At 41.1% G+C, this 21533-nt stretch overlaps 1 protein-coding gene across 1 annotated transcript in view; it reads left to right on the top strand.

Annotated features, from left to right (window-relative positions):
• The window catches only part of atp13a1 (ATPase 13A1), a 61121-nt gene that overhangs the window by 15427 nt on the left and 24161 nt on the right, over positions 1 to 21533 (top strand). The window contains exons 4-12 of the mRNA XM_055664087.1: positions 848 to 920; positions 3718 to 3873; positions 6693 to 6762; positions 7763 to 7869; positions 8667 to 8796; positions 9918 to 9973; positions 11420 to 11546; positions 13640 to 13777; positions 20456 to 20576. Coding sequence (XP_055520062.1) covers positions 848 to 920; positions 3718 to 3873; positions 6693 to 6762; positions 7763 to 7869; positions 8667 to 8796; positions 9918 to 9973; positions 11420 to 11546; positions 13640 to 13777; positions 20456 to 20576 — 978 coding nt within the window. The remainder of the gene's footprint in view (positions 1 to 847; positions 921 to 3717; positions 3874 to 6692; positions 6763 to 7762; positions 7870 to 8666; positions 8797 to 9917; positions 9974 to 11419; positions 11547 to 13639; positions 13778 to 20455; positions 20577 to 21533) is intronic.

The following is a 21533-nucleotide window of genomic DNA, read 5'->3' as shown; positions in this document are numbered from 1 at the left end:
AATTGAATAAATTTTCAATGGTTTTGATTGCATGTTTCACGATGTGTAACACGATCGCAGCTATGCTGTGGTGTGTTTTGGAGCATTCAAATAAATGACAAATGGTAGTACAGTACTGGAATAATCCTCGTTTAGTACTTTCGGGATTAACCTTTGCCTCTGATCCAGGAGAGGCAGGGCAGCTTGAATTGCAGTTGACTGCCATTCCAAAGCAATTTGTACCATTTTAAGTTTGATTGCAGGACGCCTTGTGAGCATCATCCAGGTGTTACAGATTTTCAAATTGGATGGAACGAACTTTGAAATACAGGATTATTTAAAACAAACTAGTGCTTCCTGCTAAACTGACGATGGGTTGCATGCACTTCCATGTATTTAAAATATCCAGCATTTTGATTGCACAATATAGGTTCATAAATTAGAGGAGCAGAATTAGGCCAATCGGCCCATCAAGTCTACACCGCCATTCAATCACGGCTGATCTGTCTTTCACTCTCAACGCCATTCTCCGGCCTTCTCCCCATAACCTCTGACACCCGTGCTAATCAGGAATCTGTCATCCTGCAGCTTAAAAAAAATACCCAATGACTTGGCCTCCACTTCCGTCAGTGGCAATGAATTCCACAGATTCACCACAATCTGACTAAAGAAATTCTTCCTCGTATCCTTTCTAAAGGCGTGTCCGTTTTGTTCTGTGTCTCTGTCTCTGGTCCTAGACTGTCTCACAAGTGGAATCATCCCCTCCACATCCACGCTATCCAGTCCTTTCACTATCCGGTAACTTTCATAATCAAAATATGATCCCGAATGGTATCATATCCTCATTTCTGATGTGTTTATTTTTCAGGGCTGAAATGATAGTTCCTGAATTCATGCAACTCTTCAAAGAGCGTGCCATTGCTCCTTTCTTTGTTTTTCAGGTAGGTATCTTGGATAACAAAAGCAATTTTAAAACTTTTTGTTTTGAACATGGTGAATATTATGTAGTATGTTTTGAAGATAGCATGATCATATCTCTCCCTGAGGTAGTCTTATAATCATCCTCTGATCTGTCATAATCATCGTGGAGAACAATGATTTGAATATTTCTTAATCTCAATTTCAACCATTGAATTCTAGATTATTATTACTGGCAACAAGAAAAAAAATCCCCATGGTCTGATGAGTCTGAAGAAAGGTCTCGTCCCGAAACGTCACCTATTCCTTCGCTCCTTAGATGCTGCCTCACCCGCTGAGTTTCTCCAGCATTTTTATCTACCCTCGTTGTCTGACCAGTTCCTTATAAAACCTCAGCTTTGCATCCTGGCTTTTATATTCTAGTCCACTCACAATAAATGTTAACATTGCATTTGCCTTCCTTACTACAGGAGCAGGGGTAATATTGAATGGCTGAGCTAGATAGGCTACACAGCCAACCTCTGCCTCTTTCTCATTATAGGGTGCCCTAACCAGTTTCTATACTAACTCCCACCTGCTCTTTGTTTTCCCTGATGTGCAGAGAAACATGGTGCATGATGTTCGTCTAACGATCAACCCCAGCCTTATTTGGAGCCAGAGTTTTGATTTTTACCAACATACTAGACCAATGGTGTGATCCCCAACCCAATATTCCAAAATGCACCAAGTACTCGGGGTTAAACGTTTGAAAAATGAACCCCATTCCCAAATGTAAGATGGCCAGCACTCCCCTGCTCCCTCAGCAGTGGATTGAAATAAACCTCCAAACGCACTTCCCCTGATATGCTGCAGCAGTGATAAATTGCAATACCAATTGGCCCTCCCCTCTTTGTCTTTGTTGAAGCACTTGCTGTTCTAGATTTCCCATTGAGGTGAAAAGTTTAGATTTGTCTCTAAATCTTCCAACCATTGTTTTCCCAGTGAAGTGTGTTGCAATGACATGGTTCAGATCAGATTAAGGAACAGCGAATCAAAAGGCAGAAAGGCAGCCGGACGCCAGGCGGCAGCCACACAGGTTTAATATATAATAGATAGATTGTAGACATTTATAAAGGTCCACCATATATTGACAAAAAAATAAAAATCTGGTCCAAGTACTGCTGGGGTTAAACGTTGGAAAAATATTAGACCCCATATCTTCTTAAAGCTGTATGGCCATTTTACCATGCTGCATCCATTATTCACATAGTCCAAACGTACTTTTTGATATGATACATATGATAAAGAACCATTGAACCTAGACTGCTTTGTCTTTGATCTCTGACATCTGAGTTGTTATTTATTCTAGATTTCTCCCTCCCAGTCCTGTAGCACTTAATTTGTCTCTAAATATTACATATACCATGTCAGATTTTTTTTTAAAAATGTCCCAGTGGAAGTTGTGGCTGCAAGGACATTGGTTCAAGATCAGATTACATGTACTCGCCTTGCATGAGCTACAACAGTAGATGGACTAAAAGTTAGCTGTTTCTCATGCCACGTTTACAACAGCCATCACTGTATTATCTAGTTATCGGTACTGTTTGAGTTTTAATGCGAGTCAGTCAGTCGGGTTAGATTCTAATGTATTATTTATAATGCAGGAGACTTGGTCATGGAGGTACACGGACAGTTACTTGCTGACTGGGGTCATATATGATAAATAAATATTCTGGCTGAAGCCAGGCACAGAGAAGATATATAGTCAGACCTGAGAGAAAGCTGGAAGCAGTTTCAAAAGGTTTTTTTTGCAGGAGGGATTCTAACCCTAGGAAAGGGTTGATTCCAAGTCTTGATGGTACCTGTTTGTCTGCAGCAAGGAGTTTATCACATTTAACAGAAAGCATGAAAAGATGACCTGTCCAACTACTTGGGAAGAGTCCAGTGTTCCTCCCTAGTGCTGGCAGCAGTTTATCTCTTGTAGAAATAAACTGGAATTTTGTTTGTGAAGTAAATATATAAAAATAACTTCTGCCATAATGGCTATTTGCAGCCTAACTGCTATTCAGCTACTACTCCAGGTAGTTCTGCTGTAGTCCAGGGTCCTGTGTGTCGCGCTGGGCTTGGTAATGTGTGCAGGCATGCCGTTTGTTGCTGTGGCGGGGCTGGTGACATGTGTGGGCATGACACATTGCTGTGCCTAGTCAGGTGATGTTTGCGGGCCATCTTGTGGTACCGTGCAGGGTCAGGTGACGTGTACAGACACTTCCCATCTCACTTTGAGATTAGCATGCTTTCCACTCTGCCTTATAATTAATCCTGGTAAGACTCGGCAATAGACTCGAGGGTTTGGGTAATTAAGTCTCCATTGGCTACGGCCAAAAACACACCATCATTACAACTCCCTCAGTAGACTAAGGAACGATTCGACTCCAGCAGCTTTTACCATCTACTACTGTTGCACTACTGATGTTGAAAGTGTATTCCAGAATGCCTCACAGCTTGGTTTGGCAACAACCCAGCCCAAGGCAGTTTCTTCCCTGCTGTTATGAGAGTATTGAACGACACTCCTGTAAGCTGGGATGTAGTCCTGATCTCCCAACCAACCTCAATGCAGACCTTGCACTTTGTTATCTGCATTTTTTCTAACTGTAATACCATAATGCTGTAATAATATATTTTACACTTTGCTAATTATCTCTTTGCATTACCTGTTGTACTTGTGTTTGGCTAGACTGTCCTCATGTAGCATATGATTTAATTTGACTGGATAGCACACAAAGTTGTTCCAGTGTATCTTGATACAGTGATGGGTGTATTCTAAGTATGTGTATTTTGCAGGTGTTCTGCGTGGGTCTGTGGTGCTTGGATGAATACTGGTATTACAGTGTCTTTACCCTTTTCATGCTGGTAGCCTTCGAAGCCTCCTTAGTGCAGCAACAAATGAGGAACATGTCAGAGATCCGGAAAATGGGAAACAAGCCCTTCATGATCCAGGTAGGAGTTTAAGTATGATAGTTCGACACTCAACTTGGAAAAAGACTGAAATTATGCCACCTATTCCTCTTTGTGTTCAGGTTCTTCTTGGGGTCGGTGGGGGCGCTGCGAGTCGGCTGCCCTGCCAACAGCGTGTTCGTTATTTCGACTTTTCTTTGTTTTTTTTGGTGTGTCTAAATGTCTGTTTAGGTGTCTCTTGGTGTGTCTTGTGTGTGGGGGGGTGGGGGGGCGGGGGGGGGGGGGGGGGGGGGGGGGGGGGGGGGGGGGGGGGGACCCGGGGGGGGGGACTCGGGAACCGCTTTTGGTCGCCTCCTCGCCAGAGGAGGCGACTTTTTCCATGTCGCCTCCCTCACGGCCTAACGGCCTTTCTCGGAGTCGGGGCCCAGAGCTTCAGCAGCAGGCGCAGGGTGGACTTTTCCATCGCGGAGCGGGCGAACCCTTGCCGGGGATCGCCGGAGAAGAGCTCCAACCGCCGGCCTGTGGCCTATAACATCCTGAAGCCGCGGTCTCCGGTAGGAAGTGCCGATTCGGGCACTCCAAGCGTGTTTGACTGTCCCGACGTCGAAGTTTGGATCATCCCAACCAGAGGGCCTGTACATCTGGCCGTCCGTAGCGGCGACTACGGAGGGTTCATGGCCCCGACCACGGATGAACTAAGGAGGAGGACTGACTGAATTTGTTGCCTTCCACTACAGTGAAGAATGCTGTGGTGGATGTTTGTGTTAAATTCTATTGTGTGTTCTTTTTAAGTGTATCGCTGCTGGCAAATTCATTTCACTGCACCTTCAGATGCATGTGACGAATAAAGTTGACTTTTAACTTTGACTTTGACTTATTTGAGAGAGTGGTTATACTTCATTTTAGTGCAGGTCCATCACTGATTTATATGGCAACCGGTGGTCTGGAAGTCCTCCTGAAAATGTGGCTTCTAGGCCGGGTGAGGCTGCCGATCTCAACCTCATCGGGACTTCCGCGCCGATCGCCAGGTTGAATTTGCTACCTGCAGCTGAGGCTCTGGGAACACGTTCCCATAGCCAACTTTACCAGCTATGTCTCCGCTCCCCCCAAGGCTGTGACCTCTGGACCCACAAAACTGATATTCCAGAAAGGTTGTGGAACCAAGGGTCCTGGAAAATCAGGATGCACCTGTAGTTACTCTTGGATACCTGGCATTCTATACTTTGCCATTTTTTGATCACGATACTAGTATCACCATAAGACAACACCACGTGGTAGTTTGGCTCACTCCACCCCACCAGAATCTATAGGTGCCGAAAAGGTGAGATGCAGAAAATAAATCTTCCTTTGCAATATAATATAGAACAGTACGATACTAGAAAAGGCCCTTTGGTCTGCAATGGCTGTGCTGACCATGGTGCCAAACTAAGTTAATCCCACCTGCCCAAACATGGTCTGTATCCCTCCACTCCCTGTCTGTTCACGTGCCTGTGTAAATAGCTCTTTAGTCGTTTGTGCTATTGTATCTGCTTCTACCAACTCCCTAAGTATTATATGGAAGGCACCTTACCACTGTGTATTAAAAAAAAACACTTGCTTCAATTCTCTTTTAAGCTTATTCCCTCTCACCTTAAACCTATACCCTCTAGTCTTTGACACTTCCACCATGCTCCACCTACCCTATCTATGCCTCAAATATTTTTATATATTTCTATTGGATCCCCCCCTCACTGTTCAAACTGAAACAATTCAAGTTTGACCAATCTATTATTGCACTCTAATCCAGGCAACATTCTGGTGATTCTCTTCAACATCTTCACCAAAGCTGCCTCATCCTTCCTGTAATGCAGCCACCAGAACTGCATACAATACCCCAAACGTGGCCCTGCTAAACTTTTATATTTGTACCTTCTGATCTGAAAACACTAATTTTACCAGTCAGTATCCTCTCTGTCATCCATGCCATGCAAAGCTGCATGTTAGCCATTCCTAATAGGCAGTGGATGTGAACAAATCGTTCCTCAACGGGTTATTTGTAATCTTGAAGATTTGAAATCAATGGTCATTAATGACCCGAAAATTTGCCTGTCCATTCCCTCCCCAAATGCTGCCCTACCTGCTGAGTTTCTGCAGCACTGTTTTGATCATAGAACAGCAAGCCAGTTGAATTATTGATCCTTTACCTTGTTTCTTGGTTAACTAGGTTTTAATAGAGCCCGAAGCTAACCACTTCCTTCATGCATTTATCGTATCAATCGTATCTTTGTAATTATAAATAAGGATATATATGTACGGGATATACACCAGACTGATTCTGCAGGTGCCCTGTATTAGACTGTCTGATCTCTTTAGAACAGAGAATCTTATAGAAACTTACAAAATCTTAAGGGGTGGACAGGCTAGATGCAGGAAGATTTCTCTATAGTTGGGTCACAGTTTGAAAGATCTGTTATATTTTTTTCACACAGAGTTGAATCTCTGGAACTTCTGCCACAGTTTTAGTTTTTTTTGGCTTATTTCTCCAGGTGGCCCTTACAAGGGGAAGAGGGTAGGAAAGAAGGAGGCAAATCTCAAGTGATCAGCCAGATTATATTAAATGGCGGTGCAGGTGAAGGGCATGGTTTGCACAATTTCTAGTTTCTATGTCATACTTTTGCTCCATTTGTTACCTGCTGAGTTTCTGCAGCACTATGGAGAAGATTGAGCAAGGTTTAGAGAACTAACCATTTCCTTCATGCTTTATCCAATCATGGGTAGCATTTTCATCTGTACATTCAAAACCTCTATAGTTGACAGTTTGAAAGATCTGTTATATTTACTAGTTTGTCTCCTTTACGTTTTTTTTTGCTTATTTTCTCCAGGTCTACAGGAATAGGAAATGGAGGCAAATCTCAAGTGAAGAGATTATTCCCGGTGACATTGTTTCAATAGGTAAATACTTACTCATTTGTTATGAATATGGAGAAGATTGAGCAAGGTTTGAGCTCCCATGGGGAGCATTTCATCTACACAAAACCTCTACGTAAAACAAATTCTGTTAATATCCCGCACATTGGAATGACTATTCTTTTCATCTTTGAAAAATTGTGGTGGCAGCATTTTCTCTTTTTTTTGTTTGTTTCTTGTGCCCAATTAAATTTCAGAAGTTTGGGATTGATTTGCTGCATTGTCAAATAATTTATTAACCACAGGATGCTTTACTTCAGTGCAGTTGTGAGCTTCTTTTGGCCTGGGATGATATTGACTCCCCAACCAAAGTCACAAAAAATAGTTGTGATGTTTGTTCAGTTTAGAGATAGTGTGGAAACATACCGATTGCACACTGACCAGCAATCACCTGCACTCCAGGGACAATTTGCATTTATACGAGGCCAATTAACCTCCAAACCTGTACATCTTTGGAATATGGTAGAAAACCGAAGAGCTTGGAGAAAACCCATGCAGGTCACTGGGAAAACGTGCAAACTCCATACAGATGGCATTCGTAGTCGGGAACGAACCCGGGTCTGTGGTGTTATAAGGCAACAACTCTACTGCTGCACCACCGCCTGTTGGGGCATCAATTTTGTTGGGGAATCAATTATCCCAATACCTAACTCAATATTACATTGCAGTTGGCCATTCCGTTATCCATTCCTTCTTTCCAGAGATGCTGCCTGTCCTGCTGAGTTACTCCAGCATTTTGTGCCTATCTGTGATTACATTGCAGTTATTTGACCCCAATGAGTGCAAATCAGTACCATGTTTATATCCACTACTGTGCAACGTCAGTAGTATTTCAGAAAATGTAATTGAAAATGTAATTAATTGTGGCCTTTGGATTATTCTGAATGTGTGAAAGGCACTGCATAGTTGCAAGCTTTTTCTAATCTTTCATCTGTTGCATGCCATTATCCCTCTAGGTAAGGTTGTTTGCTTTATTTCTGATTAGGTCGGTCACCTCATGAGAATCTGGTCCCTTGCGATGTTCTGTTGCTCAGAGGGCGATGTATTGTAGATGAAGCTATGCTAACAGGAGAGTCTGTTCCACAGATGAAGGTACGGTGGAAGGGTGACAATTTGAACAACCTTAAGATTAGAGAAGGAAACCTTCAAATTGAACATTTATGCACATAGGAATTGATATTTACCCTTGAAAACTTGTGATTTACTTGGCTGAATGAAACTGTATATTAGGCAATTTATAAAACATTTTTATTACATAAGGGGAAAAAGTGTATGTGTTACCAGATTGTCTATTGTACTTTTTATTCCCAGAGGAATAAAACATCTGGCAGCAATGGACAGACTCCATTCAGATGAATGAACATTATCTGTTCATTCCCTTCAAAGATACTGCCTGATACTCTGAGTTCCTCTAGCAGTTTGTTCTTTACTCGAGATTCCAGCATTTGCAGTTTCTTATCTCCTAAAATTTGTGGGAGCTGTGTCCTTTTTGTTCATGGTGCGAGAGGTGGGAACGGGAATAGGTTTGAGGCAGTTATTGCCCACCGCAGTTTTTGAGTGCAAGGAGAATTTGTGTTCCGTTCTCCGGGTCTGCCAGTTATCAGCAATGCAGTTCCACAGTCCTGCTGCCCTCCGCACCTCCCCATACGTTTGAGGTATGTTCAAAGACAGGAACCTTCCTAGTGCATGTTAAAATGTCCGCTGGCGATGAGATGCTAATTTCCCTTACACAGATGACGAGTTCACATGGTGACCAAGACTGATCACCAGAAATTGTCTAAACACTTTTGCTGCAGTGAACATTGAATCTTCAGTTTCTTATTAGAAATATTTTGACAAATTAACGGCAAAATTGGAAAAAATAATATTTTCACTGGTGATTCTCACAGGAACCAGTGGAGGACGTTCCTCCAAATCAGACACTGGACTTGCAATCAGATTCAAAGCTGCATGTAATATTTGGGGGAACCAAAGTCGTTCAACATACTCCACCCCAAAAATCTAGTGCGGGACTCAAACGTAAGTATAGAAAAATAACATTTGCAACTGGAAGAAAAGTTTTTCTGATATTGTCATAATGTTAATATATTTTCATTGCACTAACATGATGAGAATTTATTTTAAGTCCTGTATGTTATCGTCCATGCATTTTATTATATTTGTACTTTAGTCTATAATAGCACCATGCACAACCAACTGATGATTAAAATTCAGCACTTTGGCCTGTTTATCTCATTCAATAAATAAATGTTTAAATGCTCCTTGTAACTTTCTTAAGTTGTCTATTCTTATTCCAAATATTACTTTCTCTTCACTTTTGCCTTCAGTTTAACCTAGTTTTCCAAAATTCTGATATGCCCCTATTGATATGTTATGTATGTCACGATACTTGCTTCAAATTCTATGCCTGTAGGGTGGCAATAGAGATCAGACTATTGTCCGTTTTCACAAAATGTCTGGCGTGGATTTTTTCATCTTTTAATATGGAAATCTAATCTGCTCTTGCACGTTGATACAAATTTGTAAAATCTATGAATTTATATCCACATACAAGATATTTAGTGCTAGCAGAATTTATAAATCTGCAATAGCTGTAGGTGAGCCAATATGATCCAGTTTTAAAGTTTAGACAACTTTTTTTTTATTTTTTTTTTTTTATTTTATTAGAAGTTAGTACAATACAAAACAATACAGTGGGACATAATTTTAGGTGCAAACTAGGTCATAATGTAATTATACATTCTATGTACAACCTCTAGTTTTATGTTTTTGAAAAGGAAATAAGAAAGACAAGAAGGGGAAAAAAAAAATTGGAGAAGAGAAAAAGAGGAAAAATAGATAGTAGAAAATAGAAAAACGTGAAGTTTGTGTATAAGAAAAGAAAAAGTGGAAAGTAGAAATAGGAGAAAAAGACCCTTAAAAGAGAAATTTTCAAATCTTTATTCGGAGATGTAAATTTATCCACGACCTGACAACTTAATGTACCTGAAGAGCCATAACATTGTATGTGGCATTTTGTCACACTTTTTGTTTCTCTCTGACTCTTTCAATATTTAAACTAGCTTATGCTCTCTTGGCAAATGGCATTTTATTTTTGGCTATATACTAGTGTTGCTCTCTTGTTATAATTACTTCCTCAGCTGTGGATAATGGGTGTGCTGCCTATGTACTGAGGACTGGCTTTAACACGTCTCAAGTGAGTAGATTGAAATCTGTTTCAACACCATCAGTGTCGAGATAAGCTGCATGTTATTATTCAGGATCATGATAAGCAATTAATGAGTCAAACCTCCATTTCAATGATGTTGAAATATTTAACCCTGGTTTAATGTGACCACACCCCTGAGAATTATGATCAGGAGTCTTGGATTATTCCCAATCAAGACTCAAATACAAATCTGCCTGGCACATGGCCTATTTTTAAGGTAGGGTTTAAATTCTATGGAAGGACATTAGAGTTTGCTGGTATTTGAGAATACAAATCTTTTATGGTAAGGAGTGAGAGATCTGGTGGGCCTTTCTCCTTTCCCTTCCCCCTGCCCAAAGTGTGAGGACTTGACGTGCACTATTGGTGAGACTGGTGGAAGCTGTCTGATCAAGTTAGCCATTTGAACTGAAAGTGGGCGACAGGTAATACATTGCAATTGCGTACTAGAATTAACACACATGGACTAAGACAGACGGTCCCTTGCCTTCCCACCCCAGTCCCAACCTGCACTTGGGAAATCTTGGGGAATGGCCTACTCCTGCACCTAATTTCTATGTTTCTATGTTTCTATTTCACTGGATGAATTTAAAAGAGAGTTAGATAGAACTCTAGGGGCTAGTGGAATCAAGGGATATGGGGAGAAGGCAGGCACGGATTACTAATTGTGGATGATCAGCCATGATCATATTGAATGGCGGTGCAGGCTCGAAGGGCCGAATGGCCTACTCCTGCACCTATTATCTATGTTTCTATGTTTCTATCTTGTTAATGTAGAAAACATACAAAATTATAAAAGGACTGGACAGGCTAGGTGCAGGAAAAATGTTCCCAATGTTGGGCGAGTCCAGAACCAGGGTCCACAATCTTAGAATAAAGGGGAAGCCATTTAAGACTGAGGTGAAAAACTTTTTTACCTAGAGAGTAGTGAATTTATGGAATTCCCTGCCACAGAGGGCAGTGGAGGCCAAGTCACTGGATGGATTTGAGAGAGAGTTAGATAGAGCTCTAGGGGCTAGTGGAATCGAGGGGTATGGGGAGAAGGCAGGCATGGGTTATTGATTGGGGACGATTAGCCATGATCACAATGAATGGCGGTGATGGCTTGAAGGGCCGATTGGCCTCCTCCTGCATCTATTTTCTATGTTTTCTATGTAAGACATTATGTAGATAGGAGTGTCAAAGCCTGAATGGCATTTTGTTTTTGCCTTGTCCTGAATCTTTTTTAAGTATGTAGACTTTTCTAATTCTCTTTTTTTGCTTGTTCTTTTCTCTGTGTGGGATTGGTAGAATGCCAGTATCTATAATTGCATAATTATTTTATAATGGCCAAGAACAAAACAGAAAATAGGATGCAGTTATATTACCATTGCAAACTGAAAGGAAGTGCAAGAAATTAAATTTGAATTTAAATTTGTTTTTCTTTGACACTACAAGGGCAAACTGCTGCGAACAGTCCTATTTGGAGTCAAACGGGTTACTGCCAATAATCTGGAGACATTTATCTTCATACTTTTCCTTCTCATCTTTGCTATTGCTGCAGCGGTATACGTTTGGGTAGAAGGTAAGTTTAACAGATTCCCAAGTGGTGCTTTGTTTTAACACTCATGCCTTGAGGAAGATAACCTGATCGAGTTTAAGTTTCTATATTTGATATGGCTTGTCCTTCTTTTGTGTGGGACTAGGAAGCGTAGCTTTCCTATTTGGGATAAGGATTGATGGAAAAAGGGGGAGAAGTTTCCTATGGTGTGAACATTGAATTCTCCAAATTTCTCCTCAAATAACCCCCCTCTCTTGGACCCACACCTATTCTTCCCTTCCGCTTCATTTCTATTCTTTCACTTCAAAATTTGCAAATCTTCAATCCTTTTGTCATGCACCTTATTTCATCTCCGGCCTCTGTCCAACTATCTGCTTATCAAACCCTCCCTCACCTGCCAATGTTTGTCCTGCCCCTCTACCATTCTAGCTTTCTTTACCCCCGCCCCCATATCGGTCTGAAGCAGGGTCCCAACCAAAAACATCGCCTATCCATCTTCTCCAGAGATGCTGCCTAGTCGCTGAGTTACTTTGGTGCCATTTATTTTCTATGTATTAGGACAATAGTAATTGAGAATGAATGGTCCATACAGTGAGACCCATTGAAGGGGAGGGTCAGAATGGACTGTGAAAATGTACTACACCTGAGAGTCCTTTGGAGAGGAAAAGAATTGTAGCGAATAGTTGCATGGAAAAAAACATTTTACCATAAGGAAAAAATATTGTGAGCCCTTTTTTTGACTTGGAACTAGTCCTACAAAATCATGTTGATTCAAATGTAAATGTATACTCACAACACAAGTTAAAATTGAGAATGCTTATTACTTGCTTATCTCTCAAATCAAAAAAATCTGGACACATATTTGTATTCAGTAAGGCTAAGTTCTTTAAAAAAAACCTTTTGCTGCTACACCAGTTCGTATCAAAATGTGCGATCTGGCAGTTGTGCTTCAAAGAATAGTTCCTTTTGAATATAAATTATTTGTTTTCAAGTGACCATTCCCTTGAGATCTTAGTGATAAGTGGAGATATTATCGAGCCATTAGTTTACTGGGAATGTGTTCCATTCAGTGGCTATTCACGAGTGTAATTTACTAATATACCTTCGCGTGCATTTTAATTACAATTACTTTTCTCCTTTTTTTTGCTCAAATGGATAAGAACTCACTTAAATCCTAATCTATCGTTAACTTTTGACGACTTTCAAAAGCATTTGGGCCGATTATAGAGATAGGAAGGATTTGGAGGGCTGTGGGCCAAATGCTGGTAAATGGGACTAACCCAATATGCCAACTTGGTCGGCATGGACAAGGTGAGGCAAATGACCTGCTTCCTTGCTGTATAGAAGATAGACACAAAATGCTGGAGTAACAGGCAATATCTCCGGAGAGGAATGGATGTCGAGACCATTCTTCAGACCTTCCTTCCTACACATTCCATGCTGTATAGCTCTGACTGGTGTAGTTATAATTGTTAGTGAAAAGTTTTAACGCAAGTCTATATAAAACAGTTTTAGTTTTGTTACCACTCCCCATATCTCCATGAATTTTGCAAGCCGTGCGCTCATTACAGGCTATCTATCCGACTGGATTTTTTTTTGTATTAATTGGCTCCAAGTGTACTGTTATAGTACACTAATTACTGCATTGTGCAGTTTCAACACATGCTAATGCACTTTGAGTTAGAACATCCTCTCCCTCGGCTATTGACAGCAGTTATGCTGAAGAGTAATTTCTTGGTTGAAAAATAAAAAAAGCAGCCCTTCTGTGTGATATGAATGTGCATTGTAGAATCAGTTTCAAATATAGATGTTTGTAAGCTTGAAAGTACATTTGGTCCAAAGCAACTAATCCTCATCCAATGAACCTGATGGGAGGAAAGAAGGTAATATTTTGTTCATCCTCTCATCGGGTTCATTAGTGTGTCCATCATATTTTTATCCTTCAGCAATATCCACCATTACCTTTACTAGTGTTACCTGAAGAATCTTTAGAGCGGTATCTCAATCATGGTCTGAGATCCAGATATTGGGAGCCATTGACAACCTTTTAGCCATTTCAAAGAGCTAAGTTTACTGTAGTTGTTGATGGTCAAGACCTTTTCTTCTTTTGCTTACAGGCACAAAGGACCCAAACAGGAACCGTTACAAGCTGTTTTTGGAGTGTACGCTAATCCTAACATCTGTTGTTCCACCTGAGCTCCCAATTGAGTTATCACTGGCTGTCAACACTTCACTTATTGCCTTAGCTAAACTCCGTAAGTACTTTGTGAAGCTGAACGGCACAATCAGGGCTCAAACGATGTCATTATTGAAGGGTGAAGTTGCAAGGGTAGTTATTAAATGGGAGAAAAGTGGGCTTTTGTTGGAAGAAGGTTGTCATTAATTGAAAATATAGCCAGGAGCAGGAATTGACAATTGTTGACTGGCAGTTGAATCTGCAGCCTTCTCAGTGGGAATGTAACCAACCATCACCATTGAGATACAAGCTAAATCATAGCCACTTGGTCAAGGTCCTGAAGTGCACCTGACAGCAGGAAAATGCAGATAATAGAGTACGAACATAATGCCAAGTAAAGAGACACAAAGTGCTGGAGTAACTCAGTAGGTCAAGGCAGCATCTGTGGAGAAAAAGGATGGAGGATGTTTCGGATCAGAACCCTTCTTCAGACTTCCGGTCGGAAGTATGGAACTCTTCAGACCAGAAGACTGAAGAAGGTTTCGGACCCGAAATGTCACCCATCCTTTTTCTAGAGTGATGCTGCCTGTCCCACTGATTTTCTTAAGCACCTTGTCCATCTTCAGTGTATACAAGCATCTGCAGTTCCTTTCTATACAGCTAATGGGGAGTAGTGGCTGGCTGACAGATTAGTATTTTTCTTGGGCTAGAACTTAAAGTTCAAGTTATCTAATTAGTTGAATCGCCTAGAATATTGTGGGGTAACATTTTAGCGAAAAACCAGAAGTAAGTTGTTAGTACACAAAGCTGGAGAAACTCAGCGGGTGCAGCAGCATCTATGGAGCGAAGGAAAAAGGCAACGTTTCGGGCTGAAACCCTTCTTCAGACAAGTAAATTGTTTACGCTTATTGATTATAATTAAATGTGATTTTTTAAATTTGAGTAAATGAGTCAAGATATTAACAAAGATAGACACAAAGTGCTGGAGTAAATCAAGTCAGGCAGTGTTTCTGGAGAAAAAGGATGGGTGACAATTCAGGTCGGGATACTTCGGACTCGTTTGAAGAAGGGTCCTGACCTGAAACATCATTTTTCCCCAGAGATTCTGCCTGAGCTGAGTTGCTCCAGCACTTTGTCTCTATCATTGGTATAAATAAACCAGCATGCGCAGTTCTTTGTTTCCACAATTTATTTTTAATCCAGTGCAGTGAATGTTGGATCACGAAATCTGATAGATATTCTCAGCTAGTTTGGAGAAATCGAGGTGAAGTGTAGAAGGGTGGGAGATGTAGGGATGATTACTGGCACAGCCACACTAGGACAAATAGATCCAACTTCTATCTAAATCATGACATTTCAGAGCTTTTCCCTTGGAACAAGGGAATTCCTGTAAATTGAATGCAGACAGCAAGATTGTCAGTGTGACACTTAATAGCTAAATATAGAATCTTCCTCACTTGCGCCATGAAACAAAGAAGACCTTTGTAAACGTTTAGGAAAGAACTGCAGATGCTGGGAAAATCGGTAGACATTTCTCCAGACCTTTGTAAATGGTTATTGGTAGGAAAATTAATTTTTAAATGACTTGTCATCCTTGTAGTATTTTACTTAATATTGTTGATTGGATACGAGTAATATTGATTCTGGCAATGCAAAACATTTGGGATGTTTAGAACCAAGCCAAGTCTGAAATTTGGCTCGGCATATTGAATCAGACTAAAAATATGGAAAGTCACTGTGTCTCCTATCATAAGTGAGTTATGGGTTGTTTTGTTGGTATGTAATCAATTACCTGACCGCAATTAAATAAGATATGAATGAAGGGCACATAAAGTGCAACTAAGGCAAATTGTTGGATACTAGTGCAGCAAGACGATTGAATGGTGCATGAGAAGACTGAATTGCTACATCATGGAATGTACTTACTTTGCAGGTCCTCAGCCATGTGCTCTTGTGAATGTTAATAAGAGCAAATTAATAAATGTTCAAGAAAGGAGAGACAACAGTGAGAAGTAGGAAAATTAGTGCTGGTCCACAAACTGGAGCTATTGTTAGTGTTCCCTGGCCTTGATTAAGACATTATAGGGAGTATATGCTTGCTTGTTATTCACTAATATTTTTCATGTGGATATAAATCTTGAGTTCAAACTTGACACAAGGTCTTGACTATCAGATGAGCAACCTCTCTGATGTACACATGTGGAGTCTGTATTTAGTTAAGATTGGGTTTATGTGCAGTAACAGTGAAATATAATTCTTCAAAAGGGTTAGAGTTCCTTGCCTTGCAGTTAAATAATACACCTGTGTTATTTAACAGTTAATTGTTACTTAGTGATAAACTATAAATGAGTCTGCCCGCTTGATGTTTCTTTTGATGTTTTTATAAGTTATGCTGTAGTAAACAGAATTCCTTGTTTGGGCAGGAGTCTGTTTGAGCCGAAATTCATTATTTTGGCTTTAAAAAAAAATCTTACTTCAACACAATCGATTTGAATGATTTTCTACTGCAATTTTAAGATCTGTTAAATACTATTTTTGTGTGAGGGGGCATTGGGATAGGCTACTGCATGTTCTACAAGATTCATCATCTAGATACATGCAGCCATCTATTCTTCACAGAGCTTTATTTGAGTTGGAGTTGGTAAACTAATGTTTGGTTTTTGTAGTGGGTCTTCAGAATTGGTCCGAGGCAAGAATAGGCCAAATAGATTAGATATTCTTTCATCATGGCTAAAATTGGATCCTGACCTCTGGTGCTTTTTGTTTAGTGTTTAATTTAGTTTATTGTCCCTTGTACCGAGGTACAATGAAAAGCTTTTTGTTGCCTACTAAGCAACAGGCAATAGATGCGGGAGTAGGCCCTTCGAGCCAGTGCCGTCATTCATTATGATCATGGCTGATCATCCCAAATCAGTACCCCGTTCCTGCCTTCTCCCCATATCCCCTGACTCCGCTATATTTAAGAGCCCTATCAAGCTCTCTCTTGAAAGCATCCAGAGAACCTGCCTCCAGAGGCAGAGAATTCCTCAGTCAGCAGTAGGCGGAAAGCCTATACATGCTTACTATCAAGCCGACCCATTGCACTGATACCTGAAAAGGTAATAGCGTTTAGTGCTAGATAAAGGCCTGTAAAGACTACCCCAAATGTGGATGGTAGGAGAACTGGAATAGAGATGGGAGGGAATAAGTTGTTGTAATCGTGTAACGTCACCTATCCATGTTACTCCAGCACTGTGTCCTTTAGTGTAAACCCGCATCTACAGTTCCTTGTTTCTACACTCCACAACATGTTACCTACCACTGTCATTCACAATATTGTTGTTCGGCCTCTGTCCTGCTGCTTAGGTAGATAACTGCTGCTGATCCTTGTGGGGCAACATTAATCTTGTTCTTGTGTAGGAAGGAACTGCAGATGCTGGTTTAAACCGAAGATAGACACAGAATGCTGGAGTAACTCAGCGGGACAGACTTCTCTGGACAGAAGGCAAGGGTGGCGTTTCGGGTCAAGACGGTCAGTCTGAATAAGGGTCTCGACCCCGAAACATCACCCATTCCCTCTCTAGAGCTCCTGCTTGTCCCGCTGAGTTACTCCAGCATTTTGTGTCTATTAACCTTGTTCATCACTAGTCCATGTTTTTTCTGCCCCTTTCCAATTTCTTAAGTGAATCAATTATTTCCACTGTATGCTTTATCTTGGCAAACATTTGCATGCATTATGTAAGTCCATATAATTAATAGCCATGAACAGTGCTCTATGCAACAAATCACTGTTCCAGAAATTCATTCGGGGTTATTGGGCATGCCCTACTTCAGTAGGAAGGGATATCCTTGGGAAAGTTGGTCATTGAGTTGGAGTTATCTTGTTTGACTGTGGCACAATTTGGGCTGAAACCGAAGTCTTGAAAGATAATCAAAAACGTATGAGCAAGTTGGCCAAGATTGGTGATTAAATTAGATTAAGACGTATGCCAGTAAATAAATATTGGAAATCAATTTGATATATTTCATTTTTAAACAATCTAATTTCTGTTGAGAAATTCATAATTACTTGTTCAAAATCACTCCAACTAAAGAGATTAGGGATAGTATTAAGCTGAACGATTTGTAAGGTGGCGAAACAGATGAACAAATCTGAGGATGAGGGCTGATTTAAAATAGGTAGGGGAATAAAGAATTGAAAGGGTAAGAGAATTAAATAAGTTAGTGAGTTTTCATGAAGGCAAATTCAGAAGTATGTACAGTTATGTGAAAGAAACTGCAGGTCAGTTGAAGGCAGGTAGGAAAAATTAAAATGGAAAAACATACAAAAATCTCCTCTTAGAATAAAGGGGAGGTCATTTAAGACGGAGATGCTGCCTGTCCCGCTGAGTTACTCCAGCATTTTGTGTCTACCACAGATATAACTTGCACGGCAGTTAAGAGGAACTAATGGATTTGGTGCGTTGGATATTTAATGTGGTGCTGCACTAAGTTTTGCTGGACTAAATAGTGGTTACCAAATTAGAAATGGGTAGAGGATTGGTTAACAGACAAAAAAATGTGGAATAAATAGTGATTTTTCAGGTTGACGGTTGTGGTGTGTAGGATACCATAAGAGTAAATGATGGTCCATGATTCAATCTGCTCCCATCACTCTTTCATTGTTTGCACTTAAGATCATCATTCTTTTTTCCCCTCCTGCCTTCCGTTAACTGCTCTCTTCCCCACTCGGGAACAGTGTAGTAATAGCCCTGTTCCACGGTGCGAGTTCATTCCAAGAGCTCTCCCGAGTTTAAAAAAAATAATCAAACTTGTGGTAAGCACGGAGAATGAACGTAGCAGGTCGGAGCTCGGGGACGTCTCTTAGCGGCTTGTAAAGCTAACGGCAGGTACTCGGGAAGACTCGCTAACGGCAGGTAAGCACAGGAAGACTCGTGAAGATTTTTCAACATGTGGAAAAATGTCCACGAGAGCCCCGAGTACCGACGAGTGGCCATTACCGTAAATCTCCGAGTTCGAATCAGGGCAAACTCGGGAGAGTTCTTGGAATGAATTTGCACCGTGGGACAGGGCTACAAGCTGTTCTTTCTTCCAACTTGGCATTGGCTAAAGGTCAAACCTGGGAGTAAAGCATTAACCAGGCATGAAAGAACAGGAAGAGGTCACCCAGCCCCTGAATCTTGTGTCACTTAAAATAGGTCATGGCACACCTGTATCCTAACTATATCTCTGTGATTTGGCTCTCTATTGCCTTGATATGATGAATCTGGTTAATGGTACATTTTGATGGAGAATAAATAGCACCCTTTAAATGAAGGAAAATTTCCCCTCTTCACTCTCGTAAGGATGCAGCGTCACCATCTGAAATGTGGATAACTTCTCATCTAAACAGTTTAGTTTAGTGTGTGCCGAGGTACAGTTAGCGGAAAGGCAACGCACAATTGCAATCGAGCCATCCGCAATGCACAGATTCATGATGGAAGGAATAACGCTTGGTGCAAGGCCATGTCCGATTGAAGATAGTAGCAATGTTCAATGTAAAAAATCAAGTCTGCAATTTATCCCATCAGATAAAGCATAACAATAAGTTTAATTTGACACCAAATTCACTTTCATATCTCAAGTATTAAAAAAGGTATGGCCATTTTCATACTTGGAAATTAGCATCTTGTTCCCTATTGATTTTCAATGGACATTACAAAAAAGCTGTGATCTTGGATAGTCAAAAGCCCATTTCTTAAGGAAAGATTAACATTTTTAAATAGCCTAAGTGTCCAAAGATTATTCACAAATAATTCACAATATAACATGATTTTTATATCTAATTTACATTAATTTATAGGCCAAATGGAAGGAATTTAGTGTTCAATTGCTGTAAATAAATGCCCATTTAAATCAGCTTTCTAGTGGGTTCATGTGAACGCGCTGGTTTAGAACGTTCACATCGCGCTGGATTAGTGCCCTCAAATGCCGAGAAAAATACTGCGGGATATAAAAAGCCCAAATTGAACTACTCGCTATAGATAACTTGATATACAGGGTTATATATATGCCCCATTTAATGTAAAAATAAGGTACATACCTTTAATTGTTTGCTTTATAAAACCCTGGGGCTGCGAGAGGTTGCGGAATGAGAGAGTAATTTTAAAACTATTATAACTATATTATCGAGGCCTATAAAACTAATAATACCTTTTGCGACCGGGTCTTGCAGCGATTTTTCGTTAATGATTTACTAGGCTGAACATCTGCGATTAGAACAGCCTAGTAAAAATCGCGTTTTAAACCCACCCCCTCCAAACAGCACCAAAATCACGGACATGGCTGTGGGCAGATTCCCAATGACGATTCAGGTAGGTTTTGTAACATACCTAAAGATAGTCCAAGGATTTAGACAGGTCGTGGTTGTAAGATTGGGTCCTGGTGTAAAGTACTGCCATCAGCCATTTAGCTTCTTCCTGCATACAGGCAGCAACTGAAGAAAGCACCCCCAGAGGTGAGGACTGTACAGAGCTGGTCTAGGGGGGGGGGGGGGGGGGGGGACGGGACGCAGAGGAAACAACTCCAGGACTGCTTGGTGTCTGTCGACTGGGCCATGTTCAGGAACTCGGCAATGGACCTGAATGAATACGCCACAGTCGTTACAGACTTCATAAGGAAATGTGTGGAGAACTGCGTTCCAGCAAAAACCTTCCGAGTGTTTCCTAACCAGACACCTCACACTGGGTTTTGTAGATTGGCATTGGGGAAAGTGTTTTATCTGCTGCTTCTCTTTCAGATGTGTACTGTACAGAACCCTTCCGGATCCCCTTCGCCGGGAAAGTGGAATTCTGCTGCTTCGATAAAACAGGCACTCTGACAAGTGATAACCTGGTGGTCAGAGGGGTTGCCGGACTCCGGTGAGCATTCCTTTTCATGCCAGTTGGCCACACTCACCTCCTGGAGGCCTTGACACTTGGATGTGGTTGCATGAATGATGGCTGCACTGCGCCGTTCCTTTTCCTATGCTTTTTTATTCCTCGGCACCTTGCATTCCCCTTAACCTCTTTGTGTAATTCTGGCTGCTCTGTTTCACTATTTTCACCTCGTGATGCTTTGAGCTATTGATGCTCTGAGCACTCTAAACACTTCTCCCACAAAGCCTGCCTTAGCCAAGTAAATTGTAACGTGAGTTTTTTGTTTGGGCATAATGTCAAAGAACTTGTTCTGAAGAAATTAATACCACCTGAATTCAACTCTGAGGGTAATCTAGCTGCAATGATCTTTACATTTGTCAGGCTTAGATTGCATCCCATGACCCCCGTTCAGCCATCCTGCCAAGAAACAGTCTGATCCAAATAGTTGACATCGAGGCATAGGAGGTTATTATTCAGATGCTACAGCCAGCTCCCTCTGTGTTGGATAGACGCAAAATGCTGGAGTAATTCAACGGGACAGGCAGCATCTCTGGGGTGAAGGAATGGGTGACGTTTTGGGTTGAGACCCTTCTTCAGAGAGTCAGGGGAGAGAGAAACTAGAGATATCGATGGGTAAGGTATGAAAACAACAGATTAAAGCAGACAATAGACAATAGCTGCAGGAGTAGAGGCCATTCGGCCCTTCGAGCCAGCACCGACATTCAATGTGATCATGGCTAATCATCCCCAATCAGTACCCCGTTCCTGCCTTCTCCCCATATCCCCTGACTCCGCTATCTTTAAGAGCCCTATCTAGCTCTCTCTTGAACGTATCAAGAGAACCGGCCTCCACTGCCCACTGAGGCAGAGAATTCCATAAACTCACAACTCGGTGAGAAAAAGTGTTTCATCGTCTCCGTTCTAAATGGCTTACTCCTTATTCTTAAACTGTGGCCCCTG

This window comes from Leucoraja erinacea, chromosome 39, assembly GCF_028641065.1.
Source record: "Leucoraja erinacea ecotype New England chromosome 39, Leri_hhj_1, whole genome shotgun sequence".
NCBI lineage: Eukaryota > Metazoa > Chordata > Chondrichthyes > Rajiformes > Rajidae > Leucoraja > Leucoraja erinaceus.
Note: the sequence above shows the minus strand (reverse complement) of the source record. Positions and strands in the feature narration are given on the sequence as shown.